The 15,518-nt window shown below is 31.8% G+C and overlaps 1 protein-coding gene across 2 annotated transcripts in view; it reads left to right on the top strand.

The window, feature by feature from the left end:
- The first annotated feature begins 413 nt into the window (after positions 1–413).
- LOC145188525 (uncharacterized) overlaps positions 414–15,518 on the top strand; it is a 15,678-nt gene continuing 573 nt past the window's right edge. The window contains exons 1-6 of one of the 2 annotated variants that reach the window (XM_090086548.1): positions 414–600; positions 1,878–2,174; positions 5,863–6,159; positions 6,730–7,857; positions 8,095–9,533; positions 9,966–15,518. The exon at positions 9,966–15,518 is cut by the window's right edge and continues 573 nt beyond it. In XM_090086548.1, the coding sequence (XP_089942674.1) occupies positions 501–600; positions 1,878–2,174; positions 5,863–6,159; positions 6,730–7,857; positions 8,095–9,533; positions 9,966–15,518 (8,814 nt within the window). In that variant the 5' untranslated portion in view covers positions 414–500. The remainder of the gene's footprint in view (positions 601–1,877; positions 2,175–5,862; positions 6,160–6,729; positions 7,858–8,094; positions 9,534–9,965) is intronic. The other variant, XM_090086549.1, reaches the window with a different exon arrangement.

Below are 15,518 nucleotides of genomic sequence, written 5' to 3'. Positions count from 1 at the left end.
AAAAAATATATTTTAAAGGTCTCCCTCCTTTTTAATTCTTAATGGTAATGCATTGGTTTTAATGTCAAATTTTAAGAAACCTTATTCCAATTCATTAAATGTCCCCGGCCAAGAAATTCTCTTAAATAATGAAACAATTATGGACATTAACAAGTTAAATTTTTTTTCAATACTTAGCTATAAGAATATTTACGTGAAACCTAACTTTGAATATTCTATGAAGCACTTAATTCAACTTTTTAATTCATTAATGTTTTTGTTTATACGGAGAAGCAATTAATAAAATTTGAATTCAAAATGTTTGAGAGCTTTTTATATGAAGAAATCGCATGAATGCACAACTCAGTGAGTTATTGCGAACTATTGCTAGGCAACAATCGTCACTGTAAAGCCTCAAGTGTGTCTAAACTTTTGCAAAAGAAACAAACCAGATATAAACAGATTTGAGCATGAACTGATTTCGGAAGATAAAAATGAGTCCGCCTTGCAGAAAATGAAACATGAAAAATTTGTTTAAATGGACTGTTATATTGTTTGCTATTATTATTTTTCCTCTTGAAAAGTCTGTTGCAAATGTACTGCTCAGAAAACCTTCCGGAGGTAAGTTTTGCTTAGTTTGCTTTGGTAGGAAAGTGAACTTAGACACTTGTCAAAACTTATCAAAAATCAAAGTGAATGTCACTAAATATTTCTAGTTAAACAAAAGTTGAACTTAAATCACAACCTTGCTGCCATTTTGAAGCTTAATAGAACAGTCTTTTGTTTGTAGGCAACCATTACACGGATGCTAGGGACATGTTTCAAAAACGTGTAAGGAGTATCGTACTCGCATTCACAAATAAAGCGGGATCATCATTCACTCGCTTATTAAACTCTAGCATACAAAATTATATTACAGAAAGGCTCCGTTGAAATCTTAAAGTAGTTTTATTGGTTTAGTTTCATTCACAGAATTTTATCGAATTTTACCATTGAATTTTCATCGTATTTTCAGAGTTACTTTTAAACCAAAATCGTTTTTGTTAACATAAATAAAGTTCTACTTATGAAATAGGATTTAATCCTTGTTTTTTCTTTTTTTTATATATATATATGTTATCAAGTACTCAAAAATACTCAAAGAAGTTTCTCGAAACGCAGCGCACTTAATTACAAAATAATATTTGTTGGTCATAAAAAAATGGTGTATCTTAAAAAAACACCAAAACAAAATGCTTCGGGATTATGTATGAATATGTATAATCCAAAAAAAGTTATTGCAAACTGATGTTTTAAAACTAAAACTTAACATTAGTTTGTCTGTGATGATTCTACTAGAACCATTCCCACCTCTCCTCCTCTTCCTCTTTCCTTCCCAAATTCAATGGAAGAGAAAAATTATTCGCATAGAATCAAAAAGACGACGTAGTTTTTGGATCATATTTTAATTCGATATTTTTTTTTTTGATATATTTTTTTAAACATAATTAAAGTTCTTAAGTATTAAGAACTGTGTGGCTATTTGCATTGCTAAGGCTGAACCTTTTGTGGGCCTTGACTCTACCGAGTTAACATCATCAACAGAGCCCCAGAAAAAATCTAATCTCGACAGCAGTTTCTTGTTAAACACTATAACGATAAATTAAGGATGGTTTGACATAAAAATAGAAAATAAATAAAAAATGAAACAATGCTAAATTAGTCTTAACCACTATAAGCATGATGTGATTCCTTCTGAATTAAAATTAACATTTTAAACGAATTTCAATTAAAAAAAGATATTTGCTCTTTCAAATGCATAATTACATTTAAGATTTTTTAGATCTTTCATTCTGTCGTATAAAGCCTAGATAGTTTACAACAATATTTCATGTGCTTTCTGAATTTTTTCTCCATAGCTCGTAACTCAAGTCGAAGCTTAATAATAAAACTTGATTCGACCTTAAATAACCGTTCAAAACTGAGCCGCGATGTTGTTAAGAAGTCGGAACTCGATGCTAGCAGAACTAGAAAAAATTTAGTGCAGTTCCGTGACAGTAATAACAAAGTTATAGCAACATTACGAGATCCAAGGACATGGAATAGTGCTAATGTCACTCTATCTAAATTTGATGACTTCAAACGACTTCAACAGGAACTTCGCAGCGTGGCAGTTTTCAAAGATGTAATTAACAATCCGCTGGGGAAAGAGAAAGGTTTTTAACGCTTTTAAGTAATATAATAAAATTATATTTTGTAATTGATAATGATTTTAGTTTTGCAAATCCATACAAGTCATCAAGTCATTAGTGTGCATATCAAACAACTCCAAATGCTCATTACAAGAATAATCTTAAACAGTTAATAACGTATACATTCTCACTTATTGAATTCTCGCAATTAGGAATAGAAACACTTAAGTGTTGCAAATAAACCTTAAATTATATTTGTGCTTAAATGATTTACTTTTTTTTGAAAAAATGTCGAAATCTTTATAAAAATTGAATAAAATATTTTGATAAACAGGGTAAAAAGGAAACAAAGTTATGGTGTAAAAACTGCACTCAAAATATGTATAGGAAAACCATTACAACCACCTAAAATAAAAAACACTTCTAAACTAGACTCTTAATAACAACTTGTTACCAAACTTTTAATCCACGGTTTAACCGGTTACCGGTTAACATTATTCTTTTTTGGCTCATCAAGAAAAACGTCATTTTCTCATAAAGAAAACAATTTTCTTACTTAAATTTAACACAGAAAGAAACTAAATTACGTTTTTAGGTCATTGATACACTACCGATCATATTTTTAGAAACGATTTAAAATTTTTTGAAAATTTCTTGAGCCTATATTATTTCTTGATCGATTTTGATAAATTTTAAATGCTCGATAGGATTCAGGTTCAGAATAAAAAAGTGGACTTTTTTTTCTCTTTTAAAATTTCTTTAAAAAAGAGCCTAGCGTGTGCTTGAGTTCATTATCTTATTGAAAAATCCATCGCCGTAGCATTTTATACTTCGATGTGGATATATAACATCTTTGTAAAGAAGTCTCGATTAAAGTCTTTGATAATATCTTTGTAAATAAGTCTTGGCTGAAGAACGTAAATTCCATGGCACTTACTCCCCCATGTTTTATTTTGGGAGACAGATATTTTGAACAAAATTTTTGACCAACGGAACTTCAAACAAACTTTGTTCCATCGGTTCTAAACTACACAAACTTGCTCTCGTTTCTTCACAGCACATTATTCTATTGCTGAGGTGTTCAAACTAAGATATTTATTCGAAAATTCAACTCAGACCGAGAGAAATTAACGGTTATTTTGAAAAACGTCATCAAACAATCTGGTGTTGGGCGAACGACACTTGAAATTCTCAACACTGCATTTAGTCCCACATTTTTTTTATCAGTTTAGCTCGAATATCAGATGTGGCCAATATTGGATTTTCTTTTGACATTTAAATCAGAATGTTATTTTCTTGTTCTGTGTTTAAAGGTGGTACATCCTCTTTAAAAATCGAAAATGAAATAATTTTTTTTTGAATTTTGTTATTTCAAACATTGAAATGCAAAGTCCATCTTATATTTTTATATTATGTGCTTTAAAAGCAAAAAAAAAAAAAAATAAGTAAATAAATACAATTATCGTGGTTAATGCAATTTCTTACTCCTTAGTAACTCCATAGCAACTTTATATAAAAAAAACCTTTTTTTTTAAATTTCTTTTTTTAAACGTGATTTTTAAGAATTTCAAATTTTAATATGTTTTACTTACGAAAATGTAAATATCTTTAGTTTTGTTAAGCTATTGTATTCAAATTTTCATAGTATGTCTATTAATATATCTATGAGGACTTGAACTAAAATTATAAAATTTAAAGAATAAGTAAATTAGTTTGAATGTAGTTTGTTAGACCAACACAGGCAATAATCTGTACGTTTAATTTGGCCATTTTTGGATTTACCCAACATTTGAAAAATATTTTTGTTTGTGTCCTGGAGCAACTCTATTGCTACCATATAGCAAAATATGGTGTAATTAGTGCAAACTTTACTCCAGATATCCTTGTTTTAGTGAAGATAAGATTTTAGACAAATTATGCTGACTCAGCATTATAAAATACAAGTTTCATTTTTCTTTTAAAAAGCTAAAGTTTTAATAGAATCTCCATATATAAAAAGTTGATGACAAGGTTTAAACCAGTATAGATTAAAAGTTAGATTTAATGGGTGTGTACCACCTTAAGGATAATCTTCTAGAACTTGTCTTGACCATAACTTAGTATCAACTCATATATCGTTGAAATGCGCGTCTATAAGCCGAATTTGAAGACGAGATTTTAGACGTGTTTACTCTTTTCTCTAGTTCTTACCTATTGTAGAATTTCATGGAGAAATATTAAAACTTTTATAACTTCAAGTATTTTACTTTAGCGGAAATATAAAGTGTAATTTCTTGAGGGATTTTACGTTTTTATCGTAGGATGACTTTAAAGACCATCACGTAAAAACGTTGTTAAGAACTTAATTTTTTTGTTTATTTAGGATTATTTTGTTACTTAATAATTTAAAAAATAATCATCGAAATCGATCAATTAGTAAAAAAAGTTATCGAGATTTTTCGAAAAAATTCAAGTTGTGAGCTCCTTGATTTTGAATTCATCGAACCAATTTTTAAGAAATATTTTGCAAGAACACTTCACTTTCAGAGTAATTATGGTAAAAACCATATTTGAAGTTGAGTTGCTGTCTATCGACCAGTATGGAATAATCTGTAAATAAATGTATTACATGAATAATGTGAAATGGTGTTGTAAGATAAGTTAAGTTTAAGATAAATTTAAGTTTAGATAAGATAAGTTTAGATAAGATAAGTTTAGATAAGATAAGTTTAGATAAGATAAGTTTAGATAAGATAAGTTTAGATAAGATAAGTTTAGATAAGATAAGTTTAGATAAGATAAGTTTAGATAAGATAAGTTTAAGATTAATTTTAAGATAAGTTTTTCACCTAGTGGAAATACGTTTTATAATGATAACCTACCATGATGTCAAAGCATTATCACTAGCATTGTATGAAAATACTTTGATATCTTTGATATATAATGTTTTGATATGACAGATTTGGATTGAAAATTTGATCACGAAGAACTCTAGGCGAAAAGTGTTATAATCTTTATTATTGCTCGCTATAATTCAATAAAAAAACTATTTACAATACAATACCTAACTCACTTGAATGATCTTTTAGAACCATGAAAGTTTTTGGAATTGAAAACCTTGATTGAAAAAATCTATTTCGAATTTTGCTTAAAATTCATAGCAACGATAAATCAAATGCTAAAAATTTATGACCAAAGTTTTATCAAGAAGCTTTAAGAGTTTTCTTTACTTTGCTTTTTACTGATTATCAAGGTACAAATGTGAAAACAACACTTTTGTCGCAGCTGTTTCTTCTGCTGATAAAATTTTATCTCAAAGGATATTCAAACAACTTAGAGACAAAAAAGTTATTCATGGTTACAAAGAAATATCTCGGGTTGGATGTATATTACGCTGGCATCCAGGCAATGAAAAGCTGGAACATTGTCTATCAGTTAGAAACTATGGGGAACTAATTACAGCTTTAGCACTGAGCGTTTAGCGACACTCGAGTATGTTAAGCATCACAATGTCATACAGAGCTTTTAGTCAGAACTTTGTATCAACCGTGTAAAAAATTCATGGTTTAAGTGATAAAATTTGGGATAAAATTTGTAAAAATAATTTCAAAATTTAATTTATGCACCTCTAAATTTCTAACTACATTAAAAAGCGAAAAGAAAGTTTTTTTGATTTTTTTTGGAATATATTCTCTTTTTTTGGAATTTTATTCTCTTTTTTATTTCTTTTCAGAAAAAGCAAGTAATACTGGGCTTTATAAAAAACACTTTGTCATCCATGCCGAGCAAAAGCATTTTGGCAATAGAACCACACATGAAAGTAATAAATTGGTTCGAAAAAATTTAGTGCAGTTTCGTGATAGTAACAATAAAGTTATAGCTACATTAAGAGATCCACGGAATTGGAATAGTGCTAATGTCACTCTATCTAAAGTTGATGACTTCAAACGACTTCAACAAGAACTTCGAAGTCTGACAGTTTTCAAAGACATAATAAAAAAGCCATCTGTTAAAAGCGCACAAAGACAAGGTTAGTTCTATATCATGCACCGTAAAGTATGCAGCATGAAAAATACGCCAATTTTGTAATTATGTTTAACCTTCTTTTTAAAATTCGCTAAACATTTTAAATGCAAACAAAATTTTGTGGATCATAAACAGTGCTCGTATAACTGTCAATCATTGCCAGAGTATCGTATCAATCAATTATTAAGCATAATTCCTAATAATAAATAATGTATAAATAACATAATACTGCACAATACTGCATAAATGTTGAACAGAATCACTTTTAGTGAGTTGTTAAGACATTTAGTACTTATGCTCTCTTTCGTCTTTTTAGCAAGCATGTCCTAACAAACTAGATTTCAAACAAGTTCATCCTTCATTCATTATGATATGTAAAATACTGAGTTTGTATTACAATAATGGTGTTAAGTGATCATAAATAAAACCAAAATAAAATCACAGAGCTAAAGAAGAACCATAAAAATGTTAGAGAATCAATTTTTTTTCATTGTATTACGGCCATGTGGATATTTTGTTACATTGTGTTGCCCCCGTGTGGATGTTTTGAAAACAAAAGCTCATATTTCTTTAGAAATATTCAAACCCCAGCAAATTATCCTGATTGACGACCCCAAAAATAGTTCAGTTGAAAGTAATTCAAACTCAGATGTGGTAGTGGATAATGATAGAATGATGGACTTAGAAGGAATGGCTCCTAATATAAAGATTGAAGAAGCTAATGAGTTTGAAGAAAAGGAAGATTTTGATAAAAATGATCAAAGAAACTTCACAATTGAATACAACGAAGAAGAAGATTCACAGAGGGAAATGGATGGCTCATTTAGCAATAGCATAATTGGCTACGGAGATCCTATCGACAATCCTCTAGGAGACCAATACGATACTCAAAGGCCATCGGAATCAACGCAGACAGTTTTGAATCCAGCATATGGGAAAGCAAAGAAAGAAGTAGAGAAAGGGAAGGACTATAAAGGATCTTTAAAAGAAAAATACAATAAAAGCAGCGCACTTCACAACAAATCTTCGCTTGGTAAAAAAGAAACAGAACCTAAAGTAAATCTAGTGGCGACAAAAAATGCTGCTGGCGGTAAAGTTGAGTTAAACAGAACTTTCACTTTAAACACTACAGAACAATTGAAAGCAACCAGCAAATCTGGAAACATTTACAGTGGCATAAGTAATGCACTTAATGCTTCACTGGAACCAAAAAATAGTACCTTCGAGAACGGTAGTCAATTTCTATTGGAAAAAAAAACTGACAAAAAAAATCAAACAAAAAGTGCCGTGGCGAGATTGATTGAGCCAGAAATGGATCGAAATGACATGTCTCCAAATGTTACTATGCACAAAAAAAATCACAAAATACTTTTTGAGAACGGTAATGGATCGTTACAAGTCGCAATATCAGAGGACCCTGATAAAAATCGACAAAAATCCGATAAGTCCAGTTTAACTCATGAGATCTTCAATAACGGCAACAAGTCGTTTTCAACAATCGATGGTTACAAAAACAATAAATCCGTACAGGTAAAGGAAACAAATAAAAAAAACGGATTAAAATACATTCTGAAGCAGCTTAACGCCTCTGAAGTAGAAAATCTTTCTTTGAGAAGCAGCATTTTAGAGAAAGAGAAAAAGTTACACAATGAAAAAGAGTTTCCAGTTCAAAACCATCACTCTTTCCGAAGGAGGAAAAAAGGTGATATTTAAAAAACAACCAAAAAAGAAAGAAAAAATAAGTAAATAAAAAATTAAAAATAAAAAATAAAAACCAACAACAGAAGTTCAATAAAACTTTTTGTACTTATGATTTACATATATTATATTTATATTTATATTAAGCAATAAAAACTTATATATCTTAACTTTAATTAGAATCATATTTTGGAATTTATATTTTATAATTATATTCTTAAAGATTTTTTTATATATTTAGAATCACCAAAGAAAAGACATCAATCATTTTTTGAAAATCCTACATTAAAAAAACGTAATTCCAATGGTATATTTGGAAGAAGTTTCATTTTCGATAAAAGTAATAGCGATGATAACACGAACCGTATTTCCAAAGAATCGGACATTTTTGAACGTTACGACGACGGCTTATACGACAGCCCTCGCTATGACAATCTATTAAGTGACAAAAAAGATTTGAGAAACACCTTTAGAGATGATGGTATCAGCGAAATTCTTCGCGGTGAGAAAGTTAATAACGAAAGTGAAGAATCAGAAAGCGAAAGAAGTGAAATATTTCCTGTCAGCGATTTTAACGCGTTAAAAGAGTCTGAAGAATTAAAAAAAAAAGTTGAGCGAGTTAAAACAATGAGACACGTCTTTCATCCTACAATTAATCTAGAAGATTTGCAGGAATCTTCAGATATATCAAATGCTACATTCTCTGAAGAACTTCTGGAATCCCATTCTTCACAGACTGAGTTTTACTCACCTGCACCAACTACTAGTTCAACTCGTCAAGCAACAACGGCTCCTTTTTTATTAACTAAAGCAATTGATCCATTTGCATTTACAACTACTCCTAATCCTAAAGATACAAGGATAAATCCAGTTTACAATTCAAGAAATTCATTGAGAGACATAAATTCAAGAAATTCATTGAGAGGCATAAATTCACTTGGTGATGCTCTAGATGGTCATAGTGAAAGCAACACATTTTTATTAGAAAACAAATATAATACTGACCATGAAAGTCCAATTATGATTAATAAAACTGATAATAGATATAACTTAGCTTTCCATAAACTTCCGCAGAACATTGAAAAGGGATCAGCCCAAGGTAAATCGGTTTTATTATCATCACCTCATATTGTCATGGATATTGGGTTTTATCCACCTTTTTCAAACAAAGAAATCAGTTCAGGCAACAACAAGTTTTTATCCGGCGAAAGTAATCAAATACCACCGAGGCTTCAGCGAGCCCAGAGTTACGAATCTTATGAAGAATCAGATATAAATGGACCTCCTGATGCTGATGACCTCCTTGATGAAAAATACGCATCTGAAGAAACAAAAAACCTTGCAAAATATTTTCCAAAAAACCGCAGCAATTTTTCCGGAGAAGAAAATGAAAGTTCTGCTAATAAAGTAATCCGTGCAAAGAATGATTTCAAAGCAGAGTTTCATGAACTCTCTGGAAAAGAAAACGAAAAAGAATCCTCTGGGGATTACGGAAGTAAAAAAAGACCCGAAGATAGAGAACAACTTCCTACAGATTATCAAATAAAAGGTGACAGTCAGCACAAAAATATAGCGGAGAAAACGTTAAAACCTAATGTTACTAAACAAGCAGAAAAACAAATTTCTGAGCTTGAAAATGGTGGAGAACATACAAGATTATCGGAAGCTTTAAAACTAACTGTGAGTAGGTTTTTAATATCCCCCTCGTAAATTTGTTTTCCAGAGTAATACCCTCTGAATATTTGCCTCTTAGAAAGATGTTCCTCGGTAAAATAACCCTGAGTGAATACCTCGTAATGAATTGGCCATTTTTCCGTAAAGACTGCCGGGTGATGAATTTATTTCAAAGCAACTTTTCAAAGGGGAAATATACCGAGATGGATTTTTCTAAGCGACAATTTTAATAACTAATTTTTTTCAAATTTTGCGTCTTATTTTTAATATGTTTAGTAAATTTTAAATACTTTTGTGTGAGGCATAAAATGCGAAGGTTTAAAAAATTTATTTCGTCGTTTTTTTTTAGCACATTAATAAAAAATTAATCTAAGATCAACAATAGCCACACTTTGAGTACTATTTAGTAAATAATTTTCTATACGGTAATTTATCTAGAACCAGGTAACTGATGATACCAAGGCTCAAGCGCTAAAAAGTTCATCGAACAGCAATACGAGTGTTTCACCGACAAAGATTAGCATTAAATTTCATATCACGGGAGGAAGTACAGGTGACGCCAACCAAATAAAAGAACTTGTTATTCCGATTGATAGCTTTACACCAAAAATTGCTCATGAATCTCATGAAGCTAATGAAGATGAGGACGTTACCACTCAACTTTCCAAAATATTTTTAAGACTTCTCAGTAAATCAAGTAAGAACAAACTTCATCGGCTGGATAAACCAACTGATGTAAAACAAGCTTTAATTTTTCTTAAAAACCTAAGTAAAACCTCTGAAGGATTTGACGGTTCTAATCAGTTGAATAAAAATGCGAATGATCAAGAAGAATCAAACGATCAACACAAATCAATAGAATCGCACGACTTAAAAGAAGATTTAAAAAGTGCCATTCAAAGTATAGTAAAAGAAATGAAAGATGAGAGAAGTCAAACGTTACTTTTAAACAGTATAGATAAAAACCGTAATCCTCATGCAAGTAGGAAAAGACCCTCAAAAGGACAACATGCGGAAACAAACGAAGAATCACGAAACGATGCTCTAGACCTAGCAATTAAAATAATAAACTCAGAAATTCAAAAAACCAGAAAAGAAGCATCTGGGTCCCTAACAGTTGTTCCTCAACTTTTAGAAGATGAATTAAGAAACGAGGAAAATTTACGTAATAAAACTTCTGAAGATTTTTTAAACTTTAGCAATATAAAAAAATTTAAAAATGATAAAGTAAAGAATATGCAAGAAAATAAGGCATCAATTGTAAGTCAAGAAAATGTCCCTGCAAACGTCATTGTAGACCCTTCTAGTACTTCTGTAAATTTAGTAAGAAACACTCTCAGTGACAGAACTTTGCCAGTAAAGTATGAGGGGAGTCTTTCCACTCGGCAGTTCAATGAACTTTTACCGTCCGACAAAAAAGAAATGTTAACTGCCAATCATCAGAGAAAAATAGAGCCAAAGTTTCGTTTTGAAAATAGTCTCACTTTGAATAATAATGACGAGAAATATTTTAGTTTAGGACTAAAAAAACAAACAAATGATTTCAAGAGGTTGGAAATTGAAAACCCAGCTTTAAAGGTAACAGGCGTTATTCAGCCGTCGGAATATAAGTTTCACGATGGTTCTCATCTAATAAATGAAAATAAAATAGTTAAAGACTCGGGATGGATTCAAAATGTGAAATCTTTGCCATTAGCGGAAATACTTCCTTCTTCTGAATGTTCTTGCGATACTTGCCCGTGCGAATCTTATAAACATGTGGTAAATGAAAACTCACGCAGACGTCAAGCAACTACGCTCTCTTCCTATGATAATGAAAATACGATGAGCTCTCGATCCCCTTACGAAAACTTTCAGCCAACTTCAGCTCCTTACTTCATGACAAGTAAGTCTGCGTTTGATTTTAGCAAGCAATACTTTGAACAGCCGTGTATTGGAGATTTTTGTTCACAAAAATCTTGTGTATCGCCACCTTGTTACAATCAACAAGTCTCATGTTTCAGTCCCCCTTGTACATTTTCAGCAAATGATTGGAAAGTTTCTCAAATGTCTTACGGATCCGCCTGCTTCTGTCCTGATAGCAAACCCAATTGCTCATGTCAAATAGACAATGAAACTTCTAAGCTTCCTCAGTTTCCTCCGCGCCCTATATTACAGATGAATCAAAACATTCCGTTATGCAACAATCAACCATGTATTCAACAACCGACTTATTATAGTTGTGCAAACCCACCATGTCAGTTACAAAATGCAGGTAATTATCGGTGCACAAATTCTCCGTGCCAACAGTATGATGGGTCTCAACAATGCTTTAATCCACCTTGCTTTTCACCACAAAATTCTTATCAGTACAATAGAGATTTCGGTGTCTCTTCGCAAAATTGCGGTAACGGCAAACCTTGCGGTGGTAACTTTAATAGCTACATTAACAATTATGAAAATACAAACAGCAATTTCCTGAATACTTACCAACCACAATGCACCAACAGCATGATGTGTTGCAATAACTCTCCATGCTGGAACAACGAGTTTAAATACAAAAAAAAACAACATAAAGGCAATAGTCAAGATGATGCTAACGACATAGATATAAATATTGAAAACAAGAACAAACAAGAAGACAATTACAGGACTTCAAGACCACCTACACAAAAACAAACAAGAAAAGTACTAATTGTTTTCGCGCCAACTCAACCACCAAAAGTAATTTATGCCCCTATGCCAGTTCAAGTTCAAAGCATCCCCTGTATAAACGGCGTTCCTCAGGTGACAAATAAAATTGCTCCTGAAACAATATCTGCAGTAAAACCAACGTGCACTAGTGACTATTCCAATAGGATTTCTCAGCCAATAAGCAATATAGTCTCTGAAACAACTGTTATAAAACCAACTGTTATAAAGCCATCGTTTGTAGAAAGTTATTCCAATAATATTCCTCAACCGTTGAATAAAGTAATTGAAACAAGCAATTTTGAAAAGCCTACTATCGTTACTGGTTATTCAAATAGAATTCCTCAGAGAATAAGTAACCAAGCAATTGAAAATAGACCTGTCATAAGACCAACATTCCTCAGTAGTTACTCCAATAGCGTTCCAAATCCATCAAATAAAGAAGTCGCGGAATATAATCCTGGTGGGTATTCAAACAGAGTTCCTGAGAGAATAAATAATGCAGTCAGAAAACCAATATATCTTGATAGTTATTCCAATAGAGTTTCAGATATATCAAATAAAGAAGAAACTGAAGGTAATCTAGTCACAAGACCAACTTCCCTTGGCGGGTATTCAAACCGAGTTCCTCAAAGAATAAATAATGTAGCCACAAGACCAACATACCTTGGGGATTATTCCAACAAGGCTTCTCAGCAGATAAACAGAATCAACTCAGCCCGAAAACCAGCATACAAGCTATTAAATTCGCAACCTTACAACGAATTTCCTGAGGAAACTGAGGAAATCACACCGTATGAATCTAAGATTCCGCCAAGTTTTCGAAGGAGACCAAATTCTATTCAACAACAAAATCCTTTTAGAAACAAAAATTTTCGTCCTGTTAACCCAGTATTTGAGGACTCTGGAAACCAGTACTTGCCCAATTATGAGAAATACCCTCAAAGATATAAACAAATAAAATACAAGAATAAAAGAGTGGGTTTCCGTATCAATCCCAATCGATTCAAAAAGAGGCCAAGACCTACCAATGTAGACTTACTGAACGATAGTGAACAACCTTTATCCTTCTCCTCTTTTGTACATAGTAAACATAGAAATTCTCAAAAAGAACCTGAAAACGAAGAAGGAACGGTCTTTGACTCCGATGATCTTTATGAATCAAGCAGCAAAGTTGAGAATTTAGATACAAAATTATCATCCGCATCGAGACAAAGTGTAACAGATCTTACAAAAGATAAAAAATTTCGCAGTCAGTTAAAACAAATGAAAGGAAACGACAATATTGAGAAACTAGTCAAAGGAATAACAAATCACGCTCGTAATTCAGGTGACATTCCAATATCAGATATTGAAGAAAAAATCTCCGATCTCCTGGCTGAAGCTATTGTTGCTGCAAAACAAACCGAGAGCTCAAAAACAAAAAAACCAAATACGGACAAAGGTTTTAAAAAATTAAAAAATCCGTTAAGTGAATTTTTTGAAAATGGTTTAGTTAGACATAAGATTGCAAACAGACTCTCGAGTTATTTCTCCAATATAAACAACGATCGTAAAGTGTATTTCCAAAAGCCGACTTTTAACTCTAATTTTAACTCCATACTAGACCAAAAAGTTGGTATGTTGAAACACTTTAATACTTTTTATAAAAATGTGACCACGGAAAAAAACGGAGAAAAAGAAGACTTCATAAAAGTATTTGGAGCAAAGCGTTCAAAAACAACGATGCAAAATGAACTTTCAAATGCAAAAATGAATTTGATGAATTCAAACTCGTCAGCACCTTACCAAGGCGTATCATTAATGCGCTCCTCTCCAAAGGTTAGTTTAGTCGAATCGTTGCATCAGAATTTCAATTTCTTAAACCCCTATCTAAATTCTCAAAACCCAATTCTTAAGTCTCTGTATCCTTCTCTTAAGTCTCAATTAAAAGAAAGTCCAAAAAATGTTTTTTCATCACAACCAAACCTTCAACACAACGTAAAGGATACGCTCGATAAGCAACCGCAACGAGTGCTTAATCAACGTCCGGAAAAAAATCTATTATTTGAGAAAAAGAGTGATGGGCTCGGCAAAATAGTTATAGAAAATGGCTTAAAAGAGGAAAAGAAAATAGTGAACTTAAAAACAGGAAGACGTGTAATAAGATTTGAGAGTGGACTTTCTATAGCAAACAAAACGAATCAATTGGAATTACGGAAAACTGGACAACAAAAAAAGCTGACTCAACGTGTGAACAATGGTTTTCAAGGACCAACAATTAATCATTTTGCTGATAAAACAACTGGTAAAAAGCAAGCTGCCATTCAGCAAAGATACACTCAAAAAAATCAACCTAAAACGAAAGAAAGTTTTTATCCAACAAACTTTTATTCTCCAGTGTCCTTTTCAAAAACTAAACACAATTATCAAGAAATATTCAATACAAGCAGCCTTGTGAATACCCCCACTGTAGCAGCAAGTCTGGTATTAAATAAAAAGCCAGAAAATGTTTATTCGTTGATACAAGCAACAAAAAAAATAAACTATCCAGTACAGGAAGATCATCACGCCCATTATATACCATTACCAGTTTTCCACTTAAATTTTTTAAAAGCTCCTGTTTTTAAGAAAGAAAAAAAACTCTTAATAAACAACATATCTCAAGGGAATTCTCAGACGATCAAACAAAACCGTGAAGTAATTATCAAGGAAAAAAACAGCCTGCTGAAACAGGTAAACCAGAAGCCATTTCTCAAGGTAAGCAACATTACAAAATTTGCAGTGCCTACTCCCAGTAGACAAAAAATGAGTTCAATGGCGTATTTGAAGAAACAGCCAGTTGTTTCAAAGATGGTTACAAAAAGTGGTAAAAATGCTGCCAGTATGACTGAAAAAAAAAAATTGAAACTCCCTAGCACTTTTGGCGATGCTAAAGTTCAAAGTTTTGAAATATTTAGTAAAAAAAACAGTCACAAGAACTCTGGGAAAGACGGTTATAAAGTAAAGAATAAACAAAAAATTAAACAAGATGTTGGTGAAAACACGCAACCGTTAGCATTAAGCGCTCGCGCAATTGCGATGTTGGCAGTTGCTGATGATGTAGAAAAAAAGCACAGAAATCAAAATGGTTCTAAAAAGGTTTGGGAAGATAAAAAGAAAATGCAGCAGGCCATTATAAAAAAGTATGAAGAGGAACTTTTTCATGAAAAAGAGGAAAATTTGCTCGAAGAAAAAGAAAAAGCCCTGTACAAGCATGCGCATCCAAACATGCACGTTGAATATGACAACCTCATTCGTAATATTAAAAACGAAACTGAAAATTTTAACCCAACGAAGTAT

The sequence above is a fragment of the Hydra viridissima genome, unplaced genomic scaffold, assembly GCF_058129835.1.
Source record: "Hydra viridissima isolate aposymbiotic clone 2 unplaced genomic scaffold, HvirCarnegie_v1 scaffold_5, whole genome shotgun sequence".
NCBI classification, from domain to species: domain Eukaryota; kingdom Metazoa; phylum Cnidaria; class Hydrozoa; order Anthoathecata; family Hydridae; genus Hydra; species Hydra viridissima.
Note: the sequence above shows the minus strand (reverse complement) of the source record. Positions and strands in the feature narration are given on the sequence as shown.